The sequence below is a fragment of the Pteronotus mesoamericanus genome, unplaced genomic scaffold (assembly GCF_021234165.1).
Source record: "Pteronotus mesoamericanus isolate MK-2021 breed Mesoamerican mustached bat unplaced genomic scaffold, CSHL_Meso_final contig_20, whole genome shotgun sequence".
NCBI lineage: Eukaryota > Metazoa > Chordata > Mammalia > Chiroptera > Mormoopidae > Pteronotus > Pteronotus mesoamericanus.
In genome coordinates, this window is record NW_026555085.1 from 96,007,842 (window position 1) to 96,030,989 (window position 23,148).

Genomic DNA, 23,148 nt, shown 5'->3' on the forward strand with positions numbered 1-23,148 from the left:
GCCCAAAATATGATATTTTAAAAAACTAAATTGGTACAGATATTTTCAGACAAAATTTTACTTTTTCTGGGTGCACACAAGAAGCAAAAATGCTCAGAGAATAACCATAAAAAAGACATGCTGGACCTAATCTAAAAAATTAGTTTAAAATAGTTGAGAATTGTTCTCAAAGATTGGATTTTAGAAGACATGAATATAATCTTTAAGTATTTTCACTCTGTTTCAATGGTGAGCTCACAATCAAAATCATGGCTATGCAATGCAAAAACTTTTCTCTTTTAAGCAATAATCAGTCACAATGGTTCAATATGATTAATGAAGCAAAACCTTTTATATTTCTGAAGACTATAGGTGTATATTTCAGATTGTTGTGAACAGCTCGCAAACTTATGTTGAACCCATTTAACACACTGGTACCTTTCATGGCTATACTCATGATTAAAGCAACAGTGTCACGGAAACTGGTAGGTATTCAATGCTAAATCCATAGGTCCTTTAATTTTTCTATCAAAGCACCAGAGAGACTTACGATGTAGTTCTGCAGAAGCAGATCCACTGACTCTCTCCTCCCATACTTGATGATCCAAGTCTTCAGCTTTGACTCTGCAAGAACCAGCAGTGAGAGCAGACGGTACTTTAATTCTAGAAATTCCATTTTCATTAAGTGTAGTTCTGATGTGGAGGAAACAAAGTGAAACCTAGAAATAAAACACCGAGAATTCACAGAATGTAACTAATAGTAACAGAATGGCGCTAACTTAATCTGTTACAGTAAATGTTAATATAATGCAAGGTCTTCTAAACTCTGGCTGATCAATCACTATTTGGAGATCTGATTCTTCTCCTGGCTCTGGGGTTAAAGGTAAATCATGACTGATTGAAGTCTGATTTAGTTCTTTCCCTTGCCAGCACATTGCTCGACTGTTTCTTTTATAAACTGTTCTTGCAATATTACATAATGTTCCTCACAGTACTGAATAAAAATACAGCCTCTGAAAAAACCATTTCTGTGATTTCCAGGCTCTGAATACAATCAGATTTACCCTTTTCAATTAATAATATATTAAATGTTGGCATTCTTAAGTATATATTATGGAAGCCCAATTTTACAGTGCCAAATGTAAGCATTTCTATAAAAAACAATCACTAAAAAGAAAAGAAATGGAAAAAGCATTCACCAAGCATTTTAAAAAGAGACTTCGGTTAAGCCATTCTCTTACCTCTCAGCCATGTCCTCTAATTGATCAGGTGGAACTGGGATCCCGTTGACAGACCTGGTCCGGTAGATTTCATGGAAGGCTCTTTTGTGGGCATCTGTGTTTTGAAGCAGATCCTAAGATACAGTTTTTTAAAAAAATAAAAAAAAATGAGGCAACATGTTCACAGGAGGCTTAGAAGCATAATTTTCAGCCTGTACCGATGAGTCAATGTGTTCAACAATTTGCTGATGCTGCCACATCCACATGCGACTCGTGCCCATGAGAGGCTCTTCCCTTGTGCAGGAGCCTGGTGCTCACCTGTAAGGCCCGGGCTACAGCCGCATCTAGTCCTGACGGCACCTTTAAACACGTATGCCCCTTGCAGAGCAATGCATGCACATGTTTTAAAGGCACATGGTCCAAAGGAAAATGCAATGATTGCCACAAACAATGATTTGGTGGTGTTTCTTTCCTTCCTTGAATATTAGGTATGCTGGTTTTTTAGAAGCTTAAAACTAAGCATGACTAATTTAACCCTCTCATGGTAAAAAAAAATTAGACTGTTATTTTATTTTGAATGCATGCAAGCTATCATAAAGTGATATCTGCTTGCCACCTACAGTAAATCAATCATATTACAATATGTTATGAAAATACCCTTATGTTTAGAAGATGTCAAATAAACACAGGGTGTTTTCCATAGATATCATGGGGTTATGTTTATAAATATTCTTTGCAGACTGTATAGAACTCCGTAAGAGAACTCTATAATTTAATAATTTATTTAGATTAATTTGAATCTCCCTTGGTTTGTTTTCTGAGTTTTTCACTGTCAACAGAATTATTTATATAAAGACTTACATGAATTTCACAATTCCTAGCCAATTTCAAAGAAAGACAGAGGTGAAAATTGCATGCCATATTTTCTAGAGCTTAGTTGATTTCTTGCGAGCAGAATAAATACTCAATAGCTTGTCACTCACTGAAACGTAAGACCCATTACCCACCAGAATGATACATTTAAATTAATATTGTTTCTCTCACACCAAGATATAGTGGATTAATTGGAGAAAAGAGAAGTGAAAAAGAGCCTAAAGCCACATGAGAAACACTTGCTGGAAGGGAAAAAAACTGAAGGTTGTCATGTCCTAAATTAAAAAGTGAAAGTTATATGTGTTTGTTCACATAAGAGAAATTAACTTTTTTGTGGGAAGGACATTGATTTTTACACTGTAGAGAAAGCCGGGGGCAAACTACTTCTCTTCTGATGTATTTTGCTATGACTACATGTTGATCTGCTTTGAATCTGTAGGTAACTACCCAGATAGTCACAAGTCCCTCTTGCCCAGAAACAGAGCAAAACGTGCAGCCAGGCTGATCGCGAGGACAGAGGACTGTCCTAGAGCAGCTATGAACTGAGTATTTTATCCACTCCTTTCCTCCTTTCTATTATCCAGACATTTCCATGGAGAATGATCTTGGCCGAGATTACCCTAAGTGACTTCAGGGCAAACTTAGAGCCACCACCACACCCAGCTCTGGTGTATCGTATGTGACAATATGTTAAGGTATAGGTAGGGGTCTGTGGCTAAACTGGAATACCCGAATGTTCAGTTGCCCTCGAAGAAGTTTTCCGTGTTGTAATTTTAAGTGTCTAGTTCATTAAAAACATCTTGACAAGATGTGGAAAGAAACCGCAACATTTTCAAACACATGACAAAAGAATGACAGCTGGCGTGATGTCACTGGATCTTCTGAAAGGCTGCCTCACTATAAAACAGCCAGATGTTGAGCACAGCATATGACATTAACTCACTGGTGAGTTCACAGGAAGAGAGAAAAATCTTTAGGCCCCCTACTCTCAGTAAAACATGAGCCTGAACTGGATCACAGACCTGTGAGCAAAAACAAATCTAAAAAGTTGATCATACCAACAAATAGCTATACCTTTGCTGCAGAAGATTTTATCGTGGAACTTGAATGGGGTGAGTACACTGAACCTGAGACTCCTACATTTAGCCAGAACCCTCCAAGGGCACTGATGTTGGTAGCAAATGCAAATAGAGAAGGAAGGCAAAGGTCTCCCAACACAAGAAACAAGGCTCCATGAGTGTGAGAATAAGCAGACACTACAAACTTACAGTCTTAGAAAAATCTGAGTAATGTAATACTCGACAACAACAGCTTGTAAATTATGAAGAAAACCATCTAGGTAAAGTGTTCTCAATTCCTTGCATTGATTAAAAAGAGGTCAAGATACTAACTTTCAATGTTGTTTAGGATCTATGGCAAAATTTCAAGGATGATCACACTGCGCAACCAGAGCTTATGACTCTCAAACCAGTAGAGCGAAAACATGGAATAAGAGAAACAAGCAAGCAAATGAACAAACAAAAATTCTTCAGTCAAGTTAAAAATAGCAAGAAGGTAGGAAATAAAGTAGGGCAAATAGAAAGCAAGGAGTTAGATGGTAGAAACAAATTCAAGTATATCAATAATTATAAATAAATGTAAATAAAATATAAATTCACTGGTTAAAAGGTAGAGATTGTCAGATCAGCCAAACAAAATAGAACCAATAAAACAGAATCATCTGCTTCTTACAAGAGATACACCTAAACATCAAGAACACGGTAGGTCAAAATTAATAGTATGGAAAACATCACGCCAGGCAAATACGAATGAAAGGAAGCTGGTATAAGTATATTAAAACCAGACAAAGTAGATTTCATTACGGAAATCTTTATAAGTTACTAACTGCCTAATGATGAGACTTTCAATGTGCTAGAAGATATATTCATCCTAAAGTGGAGTACATCTAGTAAGCCTCAAAAAATATAAAACAAAAAATTATAAAACTACAGGCAGAAACTGACAAACCACTAGGTTGTGGGAGTGAACATACCTCTCCAGGGACTGAGAACAAAGGGGACAATGGGGACAGCAGGTTAGGGGTGACAGAGAGAACAGGAGAGAAAGACTGCAGATATGTGGGCCTCATGGGCCTTTGTAGGGATTTTTTCAGGAGAAGGAAACCAGTGGGAGTTTTGAGCCAAGGGGCGAAATGAACTGAGCTGCATTTTAAAAGGATAGCTGTGGCCATTCTACTGAAAATACTCCTTCCTTGATGATAGACCGCTTCCTTTGGCCACAAAGACAACACAGTGGCTGGATTCCCTCCCTCCTTCCTGAAGGCGCCTCTCGCATGCCTTGGCTGGTTCATCGTCTACTCTTTGATCTCTTAACATTAGATTTTCTCAGGGCTGCGTTCTTGATCCTCTGTCTATACTTCCTTATTTAATTTCTCTAGTCTCAGAGCTTTAAATGTCCCTCTATGTGCCAATGACTCCAAATATTTATCTTCAGTCTATAGCCCGTTCTGAGCTCCTATTTCTTTTCCCCTCCTGTTTCTTTTCCCCTACTGCCCATTCTGTGTGTCCAGTTAAGTGCAAAAATGTCTTATACTCACCATGCCCCAAATGGAACTTTTGATCTTTCCCCCCAAACCGGTTTCATCGTTTCTCCATCTTACTTGATGAAAATTCCACTTTCCAGTGGCTCAGTCCGAAATCATAATGTCATGTCTGGCTCCCCTTCCTTCACAATCAATATCTAGTGCTGAAAATTCTCTTTGCTCTGATCTCAAAATATATACAGAATCCGAGCATTTCTCGCCGTCTCTGCAACTCCCACCTTGGTTGTAGTGACTCTACCTGGGTTATGGAAACTGGTTCATTGGCTCCTACCTTCTTTCCTTAACCCCTTCTATTCTCTCACAAGATCCAGGGTGATACCATGGAAAAAGTGATAATATTGTTTCTCTGGTAGGTAAGTGGATGAGCAGAGACGGTCAGAATTTGACAGAAAAAGTCAACAATGCTAAAAGTGCAATTAAGGAGAATAAGAAAGTACAAAGAAACAATATGGGGCAAAAATAGGGGCTTAACTATAGGCACAGAAAAGAATACCTAAAAATAGAATAGAATATTTTGAACAATATATGACAATAATTTTGAAAACTTAGTCAAATGGAGAAATTCTTAGAAAATATGAATGAGCAATATTGACCCAATTAAATATTTGGAAGACTGCCTATTTTTAAAACCACTTTTAGGAGCTGGGGATACAAGAGAGAGAAAACAATGATCTTGCCCTTATGGAACTGAGATAACATTGTAGGAAATTAAGCAATAAATAAGATAAATAAGTAAAATACTAGTTAAGATGAAGGGGGAAAGGGAGTTGTAATTTCAAAGAGGTGGCCAAGAAACTGTTGACTAAAATGACCTTCCAATAAAGGCCCAAAGGAGGTAAAGAAGCACATAATGGGAATATCAGTGGGAGAATGTTTTAAGTCAAGGGGAGAGAACATTCCAGAATGATGACAAGGGCAAAGGCCTTGAGGTGGAAACGTGTTTGCCTGTTGATGTCATCTTTTCAGTGAGGTTTCACTGACTAACCTACTTAAAAATGCACCACTTAATGCTTCCTGTCCTTTAAGCTTCTAATCTGACATTTGCTTATTGCCCTTAATATTTCTTATCTTCCGCCTCCCACTAGAAGTTAAGTTACATAATTTTGCTTATGGGCATATCACAAATGCCTAGAATACTGCTTGGCACATACTAAATATTTGTAGAAAGGCTAGAAAGGCTAAAAAGGCAGAGCCAGAAAGGAAGAGAAAGAAAACTAGGAAACTAAACGAAGAAAGTGTGTTGAGGATAAAGGGATAGCTATGTAAAGTGATTCTGACAGGGGAGGCAAGATGAGACCTGGGAACTGGCCACTGAGCGAGGCTCAAGAGGAGCCCTCCTCGAGATGGGTGGCATTGCTAGGGAAAACCTGGCTGGAACGGGCTCTAGGCAGGGCTGGGTAAGAGTGTTTTGAAACCAAAATGAAAGCATAGACAACTTTTACCCAGAGTTTTGTTGTTGTAAAAGGAAAGAGGGAAAAATGGACAGTAGTTAGGGGGGGGGAAGTATAGTTATAAGAAGGAGACTTCTTTGAGATGAGAGAAATGGCAGCCTACTTCATGTAGGTAGGAAATGGTCAGCAGAGAGAGAGAAAAAAAAATAAAGAAGGCGAGAACTACAGGCATTGTCCGTTGGAGGAGAGAGGGAGGATAGGACGCAGTGCACGTGTGGTGGGGTTGGCCTTCTCTCGGCGCACAGATGGTTCATCCATAGTAACAGAAGTGAAGACGGAGTATTCAAGCACAGATGCGCGTAGGTGGGATGCTGTGGCCGTGGGTGCTTGCGGATATTCTTTTTTGATTGCTTCTATTTTCTCAGAGAAATAGGAAGCCCTGGCATCGGCTAAGAGTAAGGATGGGGGAGGAGGTGTGGAAGGCCTGAAGAGACAAGGTATGAAGTAGTCGTCCCAGAAATGGAGAGGGAATGGAGTCGGGAAATGCCTTTGGAGCACCAGGCAGCAGGAAAGGCCCACTTGGGTTAGTCATCATGCCTGGGAGTGTGTTTTTCTCCAGCCACAGTCAGCTGCATCTGTGTGGGCAAGGACTAGGCAAGGAGTTGTCTTAAGCCAGGGTTGTGCTTTACCAGGAGAGTAGGACAAAGTGAGACCTGGAAAAGGTGATCAGGGCGTATACAAGGGAGGGGTGATTTGAATGATCGGGCCTTGAATTTAAACAGAGAACAAAGAGAACCAGCTGATGGCATGAGGAAGATGCCAGGCAGTAAAATGGCAGATGAACGGATCACAGAGCACAGAAGAAATGAAGACTCGGGGTTGGGACAACTTTGGTTGGGCAGCGAGATGCTCGAGAAGGAGATTGCGCAGGGGTTTCGGTTGCCAGTGAGGACAAGGTCTAGGCCCAGAGTGTCTAACCTGCAGTTTGCGGGCCCCGTGCGGCCCGGGATGGCTGTGAAAGCGGCCCAGCACAAAATCGTAAATTTACTTAAGACATTTTGAGATGTTTTTGTGGGTGTGATTACATGTTACAATGTATTTAAAGCGTGGCCCAAAACAACTCTTCTTCTTCCAGTGTGGCCCAGAGATGCCAAAAGGTTAGACACCCCTGACTAAGCCTATGCAGGGAGCGGCCAGGGTAGGGTGTAGGACAGGATCAGCCAGAGGGAGGAGGTCAGGAACCTGAGAAGCCAGGATATAGGAAAGACCAGCTACAAGTTACTGAAGTTATTAAAAATAATGATTTGTGCTGTGACCCAGGAAATAAAATCCTCAAGAAAGGAAGGAAAGTGATCTAGGTAGGGTGGGAACTGCAGATAAGGACGGTTAGAGTCTGATGACTATTCTCATGGTTCCTGAAGACCGAAAGCCTTACTTTGTCAAAGCAATACTACTAATAAAGACTAATATGTTTACTCACTCTATGTGTATTACATGCAATAGTTTTGTGGGTGCATTTTAAGCTTAGTGCTTAAAAAACACCTGACTTATCAACTATGTGACCTTGGGCAAGGAGCATAACCTTTCTCTGTCTAAAGTTTACTTATCTATAAAGTGAGAATAATACCTATTTCACATCCTGAATGTCAAGTGCTTAGCAAAATTAAGTACTTAGGACTGAAACATGGCTAAATTCTCAAGTGTAATCAGCCATGATTGTTGTTATTTTTCTAGGTATCTGAGCATTAGGGATCTGAAAAATATAAAAGATACTAGAGGTGTGCCTCGTTTTCCAGAGTATGTTTCTATATACATTGTAAGTTAATTTTTTTAATGATTAAAAATTGGTAGAAAGATAAAGTGAACTTCTTGAAAAAAATGTACTTAAAATTTTATCTGAATCCCATTTTCAAAAACTGCTTATGAATTAAATAATGAGATAGTAATGAGGTATATTTAAAAAAAAATGTGAAGAGTAGATAAAATCAAGAATTCTAGATCCTGATAGCATATTTCAGTTTTCACAGCATTAGCCTTAATTACTTCTCAGTTGGGATGTGAAGATAATATTCTCAACCGTTCTTGCTCATATGTTGATGAGTCCTATATTGTGCTTTTATCAGTTTATTGCCTTTTTAAGTGAGCCCCATATACCAGAGCAACGATACCTAATTGATGGGCTGATTTTTCTGCTATTGAGAAAATCTATAATTTTAGTTATCTTAATCATGATCCACATTTCTCACATCCCCACAGCTCAGTTTATTGTAAGCACCTAATAAATATATTTTGAATAGATGAGAATTGATCTTATAATTGACAATTACATTGTTTTATGACTCTACAGTTTTAAGTACCTGTGCCCCAACTTAGTAGGAGTTCTTCCTACCTCAGTAAAAAGATCATTTTGGAGAGTGGCCTTGAACTTCATCTTAGGCCCTACCGGCTTCTGCTCACTTCCTACTGCCTTCTCATTCCGTTCTCTCGCTTTCAGTCTAGTCCTTTCTGGTTTTCCGTCTCGGATAACCATTATCTCTGACTCCTGCTCCTTGCACTCTTCTCACTCCACTCCTTTCCTGGTTTTTATGGTTGTTAACTGCACTTGAGCAGAGAGATGCTTCTGGCTCACACTTACTGGCTGGCACGAGACCTCCCACCGGGAAGACAGAAGGGTCAGGAAGAGCCACGAATCATATAATCACTGAGACACACTGACAGCATGCCACCCGATTTAAAGTCATTCCCCACTGGGGCTGATGCTGCCTAGAGTGTACCCTGAATCAATATTTCTGCTAAATCTCATTACCTAGTAAACAGCAGAGTTAATGTTGTTGGACATTTTCTCTTTGGCGGAGCATTTCAATCAGATGCAAGTCTATTATATAAACAACAAACACATGCTGTTTCCCAAAACTCTAGGTTGGAGGCACCTTCATTGATCACCCTAGGGCCAAAAACCGTCATGTAATAGGCTCTCAGGGAATATCAGCTAAACTGACACATCTAATTCAAAATTGATATGCATTTTATATTTGATTAAAACCCTAAGGTGCCTTCTTTTGTATGAAACATTCACATTGGCTGAGCATTGTTTTGTTACATGATTTACATGAAGAAAAATTTTTGAATTGTACTTAGGATGAACTACTCATTTGTTACAGTGGTATTGTCTGTATAATTCTGTTTTAGCATTTTCTGCTATTTTTAATATATTGGGAATCTCAACATGGACATGGCCCAGGCTTTTCCATGCTTCTGAGAAATGTGAACCTGGCCCAGATCCAGGAAAATTCCCGTGGTTTGATCTCTCCTCCCATATCCTCAAAGACTTAGAGTATGTGTGTGCATCTCTAAAGATGGAGCAGACCCCAAAGTCATGCTCTCCTCGGAGAGGCAGTGCCAGGGATGGGTGGGTGGGTGGGTGGGTGGGTGGGTGTGTGTGTGTGTGTGTGTGTGTCTGTGTGTGTGTGTGTGTGTTGGTGGGGGTGGTGTGGTAGAAAGCAAAGAAAGCTAAGAGATACTCAGCACAACAAAAAGTGTCTGAAGGTACAGACAATAAATGAAGAAGAGCCGAGAATAAATGGCGCAATGATACTGACTGATAGCCTAGTATCACAAAATCCTGTCGTCAGTCTTAGTGGATGAGCTAATCTGGGTTCATCACTGGGTTCATCCAGTGAGTTGAGCTGACGTGGCTGGGAGCTGAAATCCCATGACACCTCTATGTCTGTAGTTCTGAAAGTAATGTTCTAGGGGCATGAAACAAAATCTGTGATGAATTTGCTTTATAATTTACTCGAGAATAAACAACAGTCTATTTCCCTAGGGTAATTAAAAAATACCAATAATATTGGAGAAAACACACAAGCTATCCATTGCCCACATGTGGTCAGGTGTAGAAATCTCTCTTTGTCAGTTTGTTTTCCACGTTTACAGTAACCCTCCCATGAGACAGTTAATGAAGAACAAAAATTCAGCTGCACAACATGCCGGACTGTACTAATGAAAACAGCACTTTTAGTTACATCTGACCTATTAGAAAACATAGAGGAAGCGTATTAGAGCTGATACTAAGCACAACTGACCAAGCAGCAAGTTAAAAAAATGTCACAAATGCTAAGCGGCCACCAAGGCCTAAGCCCACCACTTCCTATCACCAGCACCTGCACCACCTGCACCCCCACCTAAGCGCCTTGAGGACTTGGTTTGCCTTCAGAGGCAGGAATGAGATCAGGAGCCAATGGCCAATTACATTATTTTGTAAATGCATATGGTCTATGGTCTTATCTCTTGAAAAATACCATAGAGCAACAGAAGTGACCGAGATAACTGCAGATGAAATAGTACCACAGAGCTATTGGAAAGTACCTCAGGGAACAATTCTCCTGGATTAATAGGCGTGGAAGACACACACAGCTCAGAGAATGTCTAAGAAGGTGCAACATGTGTGGGTCAGTACGAATGGACACCTGGGAGGCCCGTGTCATTGTAAGTTCTAAACAGGCCACATCTCCAGACCATGCTATGCTGGAAGCTACGCTGGATGTTCTCCGGATCAGAATATTTACCTTGTGTTGCTCACGTTTCCGTTGTATTGTGTTGGCCGTTTCCTCATGGACCTGCTGAATGGTGATTTCCTCTCTCAGGGCCACCTCTGCTCTGTACAGCCAGGCACCTATAGTGCCCAGAGGGGCAGGAAGGGATTTGTCAAGCTGAATATGCCAATCAAAGAGCTGAAATACAGAGCGGAAAAACAGAATTATCTCCCATACAAAAGGCAATTCCGAAAATTCCCCCACATGATTTTAAAGCCCACATAAAACTTTGTTATTAATTTCAGGTTAATTTCATAAATATCAAGTAAGAAATTATCGGTGTTCTGAGTCCGATGCTTTGAGAAGGAGGAGGGAATTACAGTTACAAGCAAATTTTGAGGAAACAAAATATGTCTGAGGCATGGAATGATATTATTAGGAGCTCAAGCCATTTTCTTCTTATTGGAAGAGCAAAAAGCACCCATTGACTCAGTTTGGCTCTTGCTGACAGGGAAGGGACTGGGTATGCTGACATGTCAGGGGTGCAGGAGTCTGTGCGCCCACTCGTGTGTTCATCCTCCATGAGAACGAGTCCAGGAAATCAGGGTCATCTAGACATCTCCAGAGGAAGACAAGTATTCAGGATTCTTTTTATAATAACATAATTCTCTAACCATATCTGAGTCTTCCACTTTATTCAGTTCTTAGGCACCATTTCCCAGCTTGATGTAATGCTAGGTAGAATGGGGAAAGGTGCTTGGAAACTATTCTTTGATAGAGTTTATGGGAAAGACAGATTATAAAAATGAAGAAACTTGGGTAAGTTTAAGGCAAATATTCCACTTAGTGATAGAAATGTCTGAGGTGTTGAAATCTTGGTCTTTAAGTTTGCCAAGTTTTAATATTAAAGTTACTGAGCAGTTTTCCTTCAGGTTCATGAAAGACTAGATAAGAAGATATGCTAAACTGAAGAATATAAAAATGAATGTGAATACAGGAAGATTATTAACAATAGATGAAACATGATGATGAAAAATGGAGAAGTTGCGAAGGCTCCAATCCTAAAAATCCCAGAGTTAATTTGTGTAAAGTGAGAAGTAACCCAGACGGTTGTCCAAGATTTCAGTCTGCCATCTTCTGGTCCATGGTGACATCACAGGTAGGGCAGGCAAGGCAGGAAAAAAGTTGTTGTATAAGGACTTTCATTAGCTTAAAGGACAAAGATGCTCCCACAGTTAAGCCTTCCCTACCTCAGACAGAGGCAGAAGGACCTGATGCAACATCACTGGGTAGAAAAGGATGATGGGAAATATTCTTGACCGGCTTACACAAGCCCTGATGAAGTTAATCGTGGGAGAACTTACCCTGGAGGACACTCTATCCCAGGACTGTTTTATCAATGCTTGGTCAAGCGACAATTTACCATCTTTATGTAATGGTTGTATTAAATGTTCAATCTGTTTCCTTTTTATCTCATATTGAACTCTGAAGTGCTTAAATGTCTAAAAGAGGAAAAACAGCAACAACATGACAATGAGTCAAAAAAAGCAAAAGCAAAGGAAACTACATTTCCTAAATAACAATCCTTTATATTTGGATAACCCTCAATATTTGTTGTTAATAATAATAATGATAGACATGATACTAATAGCAGCTACCACTCATTGTACCCTAACCACGAGCCTGCCCGTGCTAAATGCTTTCTACACATTACCTCCCTCCCTTTGTATGAAATTAACACATCCTAAAATATGACTCCACGTCCAAATATGAAATGAAAAGACCACTAATATGTGCAGTTATGTTAAAGAGCATGAAAATGGCTCTATAGAATCTAATGGAGAACATACCTGAAAGAATTTCTAAGACTTAGAGAGTAAACAGACATGTAAATCCAAAGGAAGAACATTGGGAGGACAGGTTGAATAAATATTTTACCAGTCACCTCCCACTCCTCTAACTTAATATAATTAAAAATACCAAAATATAAAATCAGCCTTCAATTTTGTTCCACAAAAGTCAATGTGTGGAAAAACTGAAAAATACACCACTGCTTGAGAAGCGGGGTCAGACAATATTGATGACACGGTTAACCCACAAACAAAAGAGAATGTCCCCCACATTCAGACTTCAGATGACCTCTCACCCTGTTTTACGAAACTGGTGATCATATTTGGCCCAAAAGGAATATTTCTGTTTTGTACTTTTCTAATCCTTTGGTTCTCTTTTGTAAAATAGTATCTGTACAAAAGGTAACTTGACAATCTGCAATTTAGTTTTTGACAATTTATGCTAAAACTAAAACTTACTAATGCACTAAATAATTATATTTACACTGTCTTTGCATTTCTATTCTCAATTTACTGGTTTACCAGTAAAACCAGTAAACCAGTAAAAAAAATTACTGGTTTAATTTTTTTTAATGGAGCTCATCCCAGAAAATTGTATTTTGGGGAAAAAATATTGCATTTAATTTCAAAGCAAAAAAAGCATATACCACATATAAGCACATGTCTACTTTGCCAAGTTCATCAAATATAATATTGATAGCATCATCCATCTAAATGCAGGCACACTTTACAGATATGATTATATGAGATCACACAATAATGCACTAGCTAAATCTTTTATAGTTTGTCATGTTGACTCACATTATGCTACCTTTTTTTGTAGCAAAATTGAGTGATAGAGGTGGGAAAAGGGGGACAGCCATAAAAGTGTCAACAATAAAAAAGTTTAAAAATGATTGGAATATAGAATTTTGAAAACAGGAATTTGCATAATAAAAGATGATGACAATTAAAAAATAATTGGAACATAATATAGACTAGAATATAATATAGCTTTGCTACTCAAATGCAATGTTATTTTAAATAGGGAGAAAATGTCAATGCTGCATAGAATAAATCACAATATAATTGGAAAACCTATTATATGATATCGTGTCTTGGAAGTAGAAATTGGAAGCCAAAACCGAGTCACTAGCAGTGTAATGAGACTGAGAAGACAACCACCACCCTAGCCTCAATTGGAACGCAGCTCTTTTGAACTACGCAGGTCACCATAGAAACGGATCCTGTCCATGGGCCCACTCCAAATATTCGCCGCGCAGTCCTTTATTCGGTTCAGCTTATTCAATAGTCATTTCCAGTTTGCTGTTGAAGTCATTTTTTAGTGGACTTTTGTTACTGTTGTTGTTATGTGACATCTACAAAATCATAAGTTCTGTAGAAACAGTAACTAGATATTTGTGTTCTGGGTCATTGATAAGAATCCGAGTTTTGAAAACGTTATGAAGCCTCAGAGCTGCATGTGCAGTTGTGAAACCATCCAATTTAAAACTATTTATTTACATAGAAATACAATTATTAAATTACATGCAAAAAAGATAATGCACATTATTTCTTTACACTTTTTCATTAATACCATTTGAAAGATTAAACACAGATTAAGTGACATATATAATTCTTACTCATGAAAACTTTTTAGCAGTTGAAGTCCCTTTTTTACACATTACCTGATATTTATCCTGCAAATCTGATTCCGTCACCTGTGCCCTTGTCAAATCTCTTTCAAATTGTTCTATCCAAACTTTCATTTCCTTCAGAATTAGCCTGTCTTCTCTCTAGAAACCAGCAGACATTACAATTTTATTAGTAACAGTCCATTAATTTAATTGCTGATTAATACCTGACTGATCCTAGAAAGTTGATATTTAACAAGTTTCAGTTGTTTCTGAAAAATTTTCTCTCTCCTTACTCTTACCCCTCATGGAAAGTAAGAAAATAAGAGTTAATTCTGTAAAAATACTTTAATTATCTTTGAATATTGAAATTATCTATATTTTTTCTCAAAAAAAAACATTAATTTAAGAAAATGTCTGCAAGAAGGGAATGTCCTAAGTTAAAAAAAAAAAAAAATTACTCGTAGCACTAGTTGGAATGGGAGTAGAAACATAGGCCTGCAGTTACTTCTTAATCCAAGGTCCTTGGTGATCCAGAGAGCTATTCTGGAGGAGTGTAATTTTGACCAAATTAAAAAATAACAGTCACAATAGCATCGGTGCCCAATAAATCAATCACAATAACAACAGACTATTGTTGAAAAATATTGTTCAGTGTTAGAATCTCCACATGAACACAAAACACATTTATCTTGTTCCATGTGGCATTTCTAGGCCCTGGCAACATGGAATCTCTAAGATGTTTACTAAATTATTTGCTGAATAAATGCTTCCAGGACAGCACTCTCTTCTTGAAAATTAAAAAACAAAAAATAGTGATGTACATGCTGTTTCCACAAATAACAAGAAAGCCATTCTAGAATTGAATTAGTGAAAAATCTTAATTTTTCATCAAGATTTCTTATCTGGTAAGAATGCCAAAGCATCATAAACATATTTAGGATGACGTTTGGGCACTTACAAAGAGCTTTCAACTATAGCACCTCACTTGATGATCACAGCTCTGTGACGGATAAAATTGTCTCTGTCGACAGGTGAAGCGGCAGAGCAGAGAGTGCTGACTATGGAGGCAAGCAAAACTGGTTCCAAATTCTGGTTCTGACACGGGTTAACTCTGGGACCTTGGGCACATTTTTTTTTTTGTTTGTTTGCTGTGTTTTTAACCTCTCCACTGTTGTACCATCATCTGAAGAGTCATCACACATGCTTTCCATGGATTGGGGACAACAGAGATAATCTTTATAACACACCTGGTACAGAGAGCGGCACACAATACTCTCAGGTTTCATACCCTCTCTCACTTTCCAGCCCTGCGAAGGCAACCCTCCTCTGCTTGGAACCTTTCCCCCTGGAGTGTGCCCTCCTTAGAGCTCAGCTCAGGCACAGCCTTCTCTGACCCAGAAGTTTCCTTCTAACCCAGAAGTCTATGCCAGGGGATCACAAACTTTAGGGTGCACTGGAATCATCTGGAAAGCATGTGAAAACAGATTGCTGGACACCACTCTCAAATTTTCTGGCTCAGTAGATCTAGGGTGAAGGCTGAGAATTTGTTATTTCTAACAAGTTGCCAGGCGAATCTGATGTTGCTGGTCTAGGGAACACATTTTGAGAACACTCTTCTGTGATCTGGTCACAGCCTGAATTCTGAGAGTCACCCAATCTGCGCTGTATTTTATCATCCACTAAATTGTCTCTTTTTGCCCATATACAAACACTTAACTACCTTTTTTTACTGCAACCTAACACAGTGTCTGGCACCCAGTATCACTCAATATATAATTATGGAATAAATGATTGATAATGTAGTTAATTAGAGAAATAAATGGAATGAGAGCCCAAAACTCTGAAACATCAGCTTCTCTTACGGTGGCTCCTCTGAATGAATAGTAAACATGATCAAGGCACATGTTTTATTATCCATTGACTTTCATGCTCATAAAAGCACTATAACACATTTTTATGAGAACAAAATGTTCTTGGTATACCTAGATAAATAGAACTAAGTTCACTAAGTTCTAAATAGAACTTAATGAAATACTGATCTGAAATTAGCTACTTCTGATTTTTTATTGTTATTTTGCCATAAAGTCTATTGTGTTGATAAATTCTTCAACTCAGGCCTAGGTGGAATATAAAAAGATGAAAAAACTGAAGCATAGGGTAACTTGGATGTGGAAAAGAATTAATAACTATTAATTCTACAAATATTTTTTGAGTGCTTACCACAGGAAGTTCATCCTACAAGGTGAGCCAAATTGAGTGGAAGATGTGAATAACTCAGTGTTGTAAATTAACTGAATACTTACCTATTTCAATTAATGACTTCCTGCTTGATTATTTAAAATATAAAAAATAAGTCTTTAACTCTATTTTTGTTTTCCATTTTAAATATAATAAAAACAAACATTGTCATTGTAAATTCTTCCTTTTATTAGTGCTATTAACTGTCATTAAAGAGGAATTAATTAATGTCATCATATAATTAAAGATTAGTGGGGAAGTCCATGTGAGCGACTCAGACTAATTAACTTTTAATAACAATTACATATGTTATTTCTTTCTACTAGAAAGAAAAATGAAATAACAGAATTAAGGTATTAAAAGAAGTGTGTATATAAAGACAAACACATGCAAAGGAATAGCTAACAAGCTATAGGATGCAGGATGCTTGAAAGAGGTCACTAATTCGAGATTACTTAAATCTTACCTTAAGATTGTGGATAGAATTTGCAAAAGGTAGGAAACCTGGAAATATTTCCTAACGATATGAAAAGATAATATATAGAAAAATAATATAAATCAGGGACAAAAGTTATATAAGAAACAAATGAAAAAAAACCAATGGAGAAGCATCTGTCTGTAAATAAATAGATAATTTTAAGGGTACAATTACTTTAAGATGCTTTCTTAACTTTTTTGTTTTCAAAACTTTTGAAGGTATCCAAATATGTGAATCCAATAAGGCAATGTAGTATTCTGGCATTTGATGTTCTCATTTTAATTCGTAATAGTTATATGTGGCAATATATGCATTTTACAAATGTCTTGAAATATTAAACATTTTAAAAGAACAATATAAAGGTATATTCATGTTTTTCTCCATGAATCTGATAATAATACGCATCTCTCTCCCTGTAACAATTAAGACTCTGCTGTGCTTCTGAAAGCAGTCAATAGTATTTGTTGCAATAGGAGAAGGAATGAATAATGATATGTTACTGAACATTTAATAGGTGAGACAGATGTGTCGCGATAGGCTTACTTTATTTATTTACTACTGAGTGCTGACTATCCGAGGAACACCTTCAGAGAAACACCTTTATCTGTTGTATTGGCTGAAGTAAGAACAGCATAGAGTGTTTATTTCCCATAAGAAAATTTGATTTTAAATCGGTATATAATTTAAATACAATAACTAATTTAAATAAATTCATAGAGGACAGACATCAAATACATTAAAAATAGAAGCCTGGTAGATAGGTTGATGATAGTATTTTATTTTATTTTATTTTTCTGGCTTTTTTACTTTATTTTTTAATTATTTTTTTATTCAAATACATTTGTTTTCATGATGCTAGTATTTTAAAACATGAATTAAAAGAATTATTTACTAAGGCTGAGTAAACGAATCCTGAGTATTTCAGCTTATGGCCTCAATAGGTATAGTCTATAAAATCTTAAAACTTCATAGGATAGAATTAGGTGACCATTTACCTTCATTAAACATAGCCCTTATATCATAAAAAATATAATTTTTTATTCAAAAGAGTCATTTTAGATAGTTATGCCCTACATTACAAATGCCACATTAATTCCCACACTGTTGTCCATGTCTGTGGGTCATTTATACATGTTCTTTGTCTAGTCCCTTCCCCTTTTTTCCACTGTTAACCCCCAACCCCCTCCTCTCTGGTGGGATGGGTGGAAGAGGGCAAAGTTGTCCCAACTGTAATAGAATAAAAGTAAAAAAATGATTAAAAAAATAACTAAAACAAAATAAAATGGCTGCACACAAAAAATTTTTAACCCAAAAAACAAAACAAATGCCACATTAAAGAAGGGCAACGTTTATAATACATTTTTCTCAAAATTAGTTTTTGAAATAACCCTGAAGAAATCACTTGTATCCTATTTTTAGGGAAGGGATAGGGGGAATTTTTAAAAGAACAATCGGAACTTATTTCATAGTTTATGAGATTAATGTCGGAGTGATAAAGCCTCTTTAGTAAAGTACATTAACAAGCTAATATCAGCAGTGAGTGTTTCCAATCTCTAAGGGTTTTACTTGAAATTCCTGTTCCTGAGAGTTAGGAAAGCAGCCCCTTTTGTTACTCAGACTTTTCAGCCACAGAATATAATCATCTGGAGAGATGATTAATGCCAGAGAGATTAAAACAGTACAAACTCTATAATCAGATCAGAAATAAATCCAACTGGGCAATAGTAAACAGTAGGTATAAAAATCAGAAGGAAAGCTGATTTTCTCTGTCATGTTTCCTAATATGCTTTCTTTAGGGCATCCTTATTTACACAGCAGCATCCCTTAATGCTGGATTAACTTCATCTGAGCAACCTAGCAGATACCAGTTACGGCTGTTTTGCTTAATTCTTTGATGAAGTCACTGATTTCTATTAGTGTGATGCCTTTTCCCATGGGAAAACTTTGGGACATGTTCCCCTGGCCTTTCTTTGCCTTTCTGAAACCTGTTTCTCAGTTTATTTAGAAAACCTATTTTATTTTATTTCTTGCTCTTTCCTGTTGCTCTTCACTGTAATCTCAAACTTCTCTTAAAAAATGTAGAGCAATGAAGGTGGAGAGATGGTTTAACACATTTTAAAAATTCCATTTATTACTTTCCCTGGTGCCATTTTGCCTAATAAAATTAGAAATGCAGCAGTAAATCTAGCTCTTGTAGTAAAAAATACTACATTTAACAAATTAGGAGAATGGTAATATCGATTGTTATTGAAGATGGGGAAAACAGGGTTTCTAGTGTGCTGGCTAGAGTAGAAAAGGGGGCAAGCTTTCCTACTGTGTTTTCAAGTGATTTGAAAATACATTTCAAAAAGCATTCAAAATCTGTAAGTTCTTTAGACTAGGAACTGTACTTCTAAGAAAGAGCTGTAAAGCAATGCTTTATTGCAAAATTGTTCATAAAGCATTGTTTTTATCAGCAAAAATCAGAAATTTCCAAAAATTAAGATTGAATAAATAAATTACTATATATATATATATATATATATATATATATATATATATATATATATATATATAGTGACCTGGAGAAAATGACATGGAAAAGTTTTGTACAATGAAAAGAAATTTTAAAATTCTATATATACTATGGTTCTATCTCTGTTAAAATATTAGGTATGTCTATATATACATAGAAAAATGTTTGGACTAACACCAACACATTAATTTTTTTGTAGAATATATTCTCTCTAGAAGATCAAATAATTTCTTTTTTTCCAACTTTTGTTCTTATTTATTACAATAAACATATGTCATTTGAGCAGTATGAAAAAATGTAAATATTATTTAAGCTATTCAAAGGCTAAAGAATCTAACCACAAAGAGTAATTAGAACTTTTCCAAATTTGCCGTGTGTGATGTGAGCAGCAATTTATATAGTGAAATCTAAAAGTCGAAGATAATTTTCATTAGATTGAGCAAAACAAGTGGACTCAAGATCAAGATGCATGAACAAGGGGCTGGTTATGAAATTGCTTCCATCCTAAAATTACTAAAATGGAGTTTCCCAACACCAATATCCTGCCTCAATTTTAATTCATCAGTATTACATATCCAGCATTTATTATTAATAATGTTTTGTCTGCCATAGCCAACACACAAAATCAGAGAAAGCTCTCCCTCTAATAACCTCCAAAAATCAGCGATATCTATTCTTTGCTCAGTTGTTCTCATATTAAAATACATTACAGTTTAAATTTTTTAGAAACAGCATACTTAGAAATCTGAATCACCTTCATTGACTGAATATCAATACTTGAAGGTGAATGAATACTTACATCGTTCTCTAGCCCATCAGCGCCTGTGTTGTGGATGTCAGGATAATGTTTCAGAAACTGAGCTACATAGGTCATAATAGACTTCTCATCTGGTTTATCTACATCAACATCTGGAAAGTCCAAAAACAAATGTGAATAAATTAATTCACATTAATTATATTATAATAATACAAGTTTTGAAATCCAACCAATATAGCAAAGACACTGTCCTAAAGGGACAAGAAAAATAGAGTTGATAGTTAGAGATTTTGTTGAGGGGGGCAGTTGGGGGCAGAAATGTGGTCTGAATGACACATGGTGGAGATTTTATAATACGTACAGATGACATATTAACTAAGAGCTTTAGGAAAGTAGTATTTGTTTCATTTAAATCTCAACGTTAATTAATCAAAATCCTATACTATATGGCTATTCGGGCATTCAGTCTAGTTAATAAAATACAAAAAATAGGTAAACTTCAGAACTGCAGTGAGTGTGTAGTATTTAAAACACAGGCACCGCACTGAACAACAAGTGACTATAGAGCTTGTACAACTCTATATGGCCAAAGAGAGATCCTGCCAAATCCCGCAATTTTGCTTTAGCATAAAGGAAGATGCCGTATGTTCAATTCCATGGAAAGCCTTTCCATTGTTAAGCATTCTCTCTAAATAACTGTACTTTGAACAATCAAGTACTTTTTTGAAGGAGACATAGAACCTGAAAAGATTTCAATCATTATAATTTTAAGTTTACAAATGTTTACCTAATAAAATTGGTAAAAATCAGGCAAAGATATTTATACAAATTTAATAATTAGGCATGAAGGTATGACTACATAAGTAAAAGGTGTTGAATGTTACAAAAAAGTATTTTAAATATCCTTTTAAAAATAAAAACAGTGTTACTATTTTGGAGATTAAAAATATAAAATATGTACGTATAGAGAAAAAAATCAAGGTGAAAACATAAAATTTCCCTAATATTTTGTAATGTTCCTTGTCCTTTGACATACTAATTTCTCAGGCCTTTCAATGTGGGATCTGAAACATGCTACAACTCAAATGACTTAAAAAGAAACAAAGATAATGTATTCTGGAATCTGTTAGATGACCCAAAGATGATTTTAGAAATCACAAGACCACTGATAGAGAAGATGCATGTGAAGAATGAGTAACACTTTTATAAAATGTGAAAATAGAAAGAAAAGCAATATTTAATACGTGAGTATGTATATGCTTTTAAGTATATATGTAACTAAGTCAAAAAATAATTATTATAATAGAAATTGTTCTGTTTAGTCTATATCCCTAAAAATTTATATATACAAGTTGATTAAACAACTTCTTCATAGGAAAGTTCTTATTGGACAAATAAAGGATCACCTTATATGGGATAGCCCTGGATTTGGGCAATCTTATTTTCTGACGATCAAAGAGAATACTACGTTCTTCTGGTCCAGTGGATATAAAGAAATCATTTATACTCTCCTCTCATCCCATTCTGGGAAACAGTTGAGCTCGGGTGTGTCCTCTGAAGTTGAGGTCTGAGACCTGCATGTGGCTTTCCCCAAGGGCACTGGATTCTATTGGATCTTTTTGCGCAGCAACAAGGTGGGAAGCCCTGGCTCTCCTTGTGACCCTAGGGCCTCAGAGCAGGTTCCTAAGGGGCCAGGGGTCACCAGGCTGCTCCCCACCCTCAGAAGTGACCAAAGAGGGACCCGTAAGTCTCTGGAGCTTACTTTTGGTAACACAAGTGCCTCCACTTAAGACACTATCTTACTCCTAGAAATGTTCATTCTGAAATCTCATCTTTCAAAATAACTTGCTTACATTGTATTTATGCTCCTGCATTTATTAATAAAATTTCCATGCCTGCCAACCCAAATATAAAATTATCTGTGACATTCAGGAAATTCTCTTTGACACTTTTATTTCAGTATAACAAACAACTCAGCTTATTAAAGTTTATGAAAGTCATCAAAATTGCCTTTCAAAAACTTGAGTTAACTCCATTTCTAAAAAGGCTTCAGATTGAAGGCCTTACCAAAAAGGTCCCCAGCAACTGCAATGAAAAATATTAGACAACCATTTCTGTAGTTTTCCTGATTGACAGCCAAAACACTGAATGGTTATCAACATTTCTCAGTATTAATAACTGATGTTTTTAAGATATGATCTTAGATTACTAATAATCTTTTAATTTTTCCAGATTCTTTGGAGTTATACAAATAAAGTTGTCCCTTTCTCCTGCGACACTGCTTCTCCTCAAATATACTTATAAAACTCTCATTCCACCTGTAAGTACAATGAGTAAGTACAGTTCACCTCACTGAGCCACCAACATTAAAGTGTTGTTTGCAGAAATAGAGCTAGAATTTGCTCCCAAATAGAGCAATAAACATTTTTCCAAAAGAAAATTAGTACAGGAAGGTACTATTTATTTGTGCTTCTCTCAAATTTTCTGGCCTCTGATAGGGCCTTGAAAGTCATCTTTAATTTCTAGGTGTAAAACATACAAACCTACCGAGTTGTGACAACAATTATTGAACATACCTTCAGGATCTAGCAGCCTGGGGATCCCCAGTTCTATTTCAGCAATAGTAAAAGCTTCCTCCAGGTTTTCTCGGTTAGATCTTCCTTTCACCCTCTCCAAATCCACTAGTTCCGGTCGAATAGCGTGAATGACTGAATGAAAGGCAATCCCATTTCTCCAACTCCGCCCAAAGTCTTTTACTTCTATACCAGTCTGCCTTCATGAAATTAAAAAAAAAAATAATAATGTCACACTTTGAATACAAAACATGCATTTTTCTCAAGGCCTCATGCAGAATCCCATGCTCTTTACCAATAAATGATACGTGGTTAGCTATGTCAGTTAACTGGTTTTGAGAAAAATTGAGAATAGTGTATTTAGAGGGTAATAAGATAAGATGGAGAAATTCTGGTTCCATACTTAAAGATTCCCACATTAGATTTTTCAGTAATAGAGATACTCAATTTAAAGCACATTTTAAATAAAACTAATTTAGATAAAAATGTCTAGCAAAATACAAAAGGATACAATTATAAAA

General features: G+C 36.6%; 1 protein-coding gene across 5 annotated transcripts in view; it reads right to left on the bottom strand.

Annotated features, from left to right (window-relative positions):
- The window catches only part of SYNE1 (spectrin repeat containing nuclear envelope protein 1), a 414,665-nt gene that overhangs the window by 288,995 nt on the left and 102,522 nt on the right, over nucleotides 1-23,148 (bottom strand). For 4 of the 5 annotated variants that reach the window (XM_054570129.1, XM_054570128.1, XM_054570127.1 and 1 more), the window contains exons 1-6: nucleotides 16,771-16,815; nucleotides 14,118-14,225; nucleotides 11,965-12,102; nucleotides 10,634-10,798; nucleotides 1,221-1,333; nucleotides 530-698 (exon numbers count right to left, since the gene is read on the bottom strand). In XM_054570129.1, the coding sequence (XP_054426104.1) occupies nucleotides 530-698; nucleotides 1,221-1,333; nucleotides 10,634-10,798; nucleotides 11,965-12,102; nucleotides 14,118-14,198 (666 nt within the window). In that variant the 5' untranslated portion in view covers nucleotides 14,199-14,225; nucleotides 16,771-16,815. Of the gene's footprint in view, nucleotides 1-529; nucleotides 699-1,220; nucleotides 1,334-10,633; nucleotides 10,799-11,964; nucleotides 12,103-14,117; nucleotides 14,226-16,770; nucleotides 16,822-20,096; nucleotides 20,207-22,630; nucleotides 22,828-23,148 lie in introns of those variants that run through there. The other variant, XM_054570132.1, reaches the window with a different exon arrangement.